The sequence below is a fragment of the Ictidomys tridecemlineatus genome, chromosome 8 (genome assembly GCF_052094955.1).
Source record: "Ictidomys tridecemlineatus isolate mIctTri1 chromosome 8, mIctTri1.hap1, whole genome shotgun sequence".
Taxonomy (NCBI): Eukaryota; Metazoa; Chordata; class Mammalia; order Rodentia; family Sciuridae; genus Ictidomys; species Ictidomys tridecemlineatus.
The window spans coordinates 116028437-116030598 of NC_135484.1; the positions used below are offsets into that span (position 1 = coordinate 116028437).

General features: G+C 64.0%; 1 protein-coding gene across 1 annotated transcript in view; it reads left to right on the forward strand.

Moving 5' to 3' along the window:
* The window catches only part of Spdef (SAM pointed domain containing ETS transcription factor), a 7578-nt gene extending 6287 nt beyond the window's left edge, over positions 1-1291 (forward strand). Inside the window, 2 exon segments of the mRNA XM_005318789.5 lie at positions 967-997; positions 999-1291. Coding sequence (XP_005318846.2) covers positions 967-997; positions 999-1143 — 176 coding nt within the window. The 3' untranslated portion in view covers positions 1144-1291.
* The last annotated feature ends 871 nt before the right edge of the window (positions 1292-2162 follow it).

Below are 2162 nucleotides of genomic sequence, written 5' to 3' on the forward strand. Positions count from 1 at the left end.
GGAGGCTGGGCCTCACGGAGGCCTACCCTGACTGTGCCTGTGCTCGGTCACTTAGAGAGAATTATAGTGTCCTGAGGGTGTGGGGCAGGCAGAGCCACACTCTGTCCTCAAGGGACCCACAGTCTTGTATGAAAAACAGCAGTGAAATGGGGTTTGTGGGGGCCTTTTGGGGACTGTTAAGAAGGAGGGGATCGGCTGTGTGGGTCAGGAAGGCTTCAGAGGAGGGCAGAGGGACGAGCCGTGGTGGGGCAGAGCTCCTGCGCAGGGTGTGTGGGCCTCCGTGTGCACTGGAGACCGAGGGACGAGGACTGAGGGTGGTGACAATGGAATGCTTGTCCCCCAGGGCCCTTCCTCAGGCTCCTCTCTAAACACCGCTCCACTGCCACCCCGTCCCATAGACAGGGGCAAAGAGCCTCAGCCGGGCCGGGGCTCCAGCCTGGGGACTGCTCCCGACCTGCTTTCTGGCCACCCTGGTGTGGAGGGTCTGCGTGGCTGGGCCATCAGAGACGGCAGAGGTCGTTTCAGGGTGGGAAGTCCAGGGGTGCGGGTGGCAGGGGCCCGGAGATCTTGCCAAGTGTGTCACACACACAGAAAGGGGCCCAGCAGGGCTTCCAGGATCCTATGCCATCTCCACAACAGGAGTGGCCCGTGTGACAAGGGCCAGACTCGCGGATCCCCAAAGACCCCACCAATTTCCCAGGCCACACTGGGAGGCTGGAGCCTGCCTAGACTCCTCGGCCATTCGTGGGGGCCTGTGGCGCCTGTCCCAGGCTCCTTTAGTCCTCAGCACACGCAGGGGCAGGGGCAGGGGTGTTACAGTCCCCGAAGCCTGGCCCCCGCCCGGCCTGGAGCTGAAGGGGGCCCGGGCCCCGTTCCCTTGATTTGCAGACTGACCTGTTGATGTGGTCTTTTGCTGCTGTCCCCACACTCACCACTGACTCTCCGTGGGCCCTTCTGCTCCCCCAGGCATCTTCAAAATCGAGGACTCTGCCCAGGTCCCGGCTGTGGGGCATCCGCAAGAACCGGCCGGCCATGAACTACGACAAGCTGAGCCGCTCCATCCGCCAGTATTACAAGAAGGGCATCATCCGCAAGCCCGACGTCTCCCAGCGCCTCGTCTACCAGTTTGTGCACCCCATCTGAGGGCTGCGGAGGGCCCAGGCCTCACACCACCCTCAGGGCCAGAGCCTGAGCCTGGGGAGAAGGGGCGGGCGGCGTGCTGCTGGCCTGTAGGAGTCCAAGGTCAGAAAGGGGATGGCCCGCGCTCCCAGGGCCACGTGAGCTCTCCTGGACCCCTGGGTGGGGGTGCTTCCTCCTTGGGCCTCACTGGAGGACAGAGGGAGAGGGAGAGCCTCCCTCCACCCAGCCTCTGACCCCAGAATTGTGGAGCAGAGCCCACAGAATGGCGAGGACTTGGCCAAGTTCACGGGCAGGGCTGCGCTTCTCTCTGCCACATCCCCTGCCACGCCTCCGCACCGTGCCTCTGTGGTGCGCCCGGAGTTGGGGGGTCAGACGTGACCCCAGGAGTGGATAATAAAGACATGAGTGAACTGACAGGTCCCCAGTGTCGTGGCAGTGAATGGCGCAGCCTGGAGGCCGTCTGCAGCCCAAGGCTGTGGCCCCAGGGGCCTGGGGTGGTGGGGGGAGGCTTCCTGGGGGTGGTGGCATTGGGCTGGCATTGCCCGATAGAAGCTTGTGCGGGATGGACCGTGAGTCCCCAGGACCAGGGGGGTCTGGAACCGGCCACTTCATCTTTCCCTCCTGATGGGCTGAGGGGCAGGAGGCAGGGCCGGGGCGAGGGGGCTCCGCCTGTGTCCTGTGGAGAGGGGGGCGTCCTCTGCAGCCTGTGACGGTGGCAGGGGAGCCCTGGGCCCTGATCTCTGCTAGGCCAGCTGAGGCCACTGGACCTGCAGCGTGGTGGACAGGGGAGAGGGTGGGCACTTCAGTCCCCTTATGGGACACTGGCTCTGTGAAGATGGTAGGAGAGAGGTCAATTCCTCGAAGTTTCTGTCCCCTGAAGGCCACATCAGTGCCATCCGCAGGGCTGTGAGTCCCAGTGAGAATGCATGAGAGCTGCACCCATTGCTGGGGAGGTTGTGGGCACCTGAGCTTATTTGGGGGGTCACCAGCCCCACCGTCCATTCTTCTGAGCAAGTAGCTCC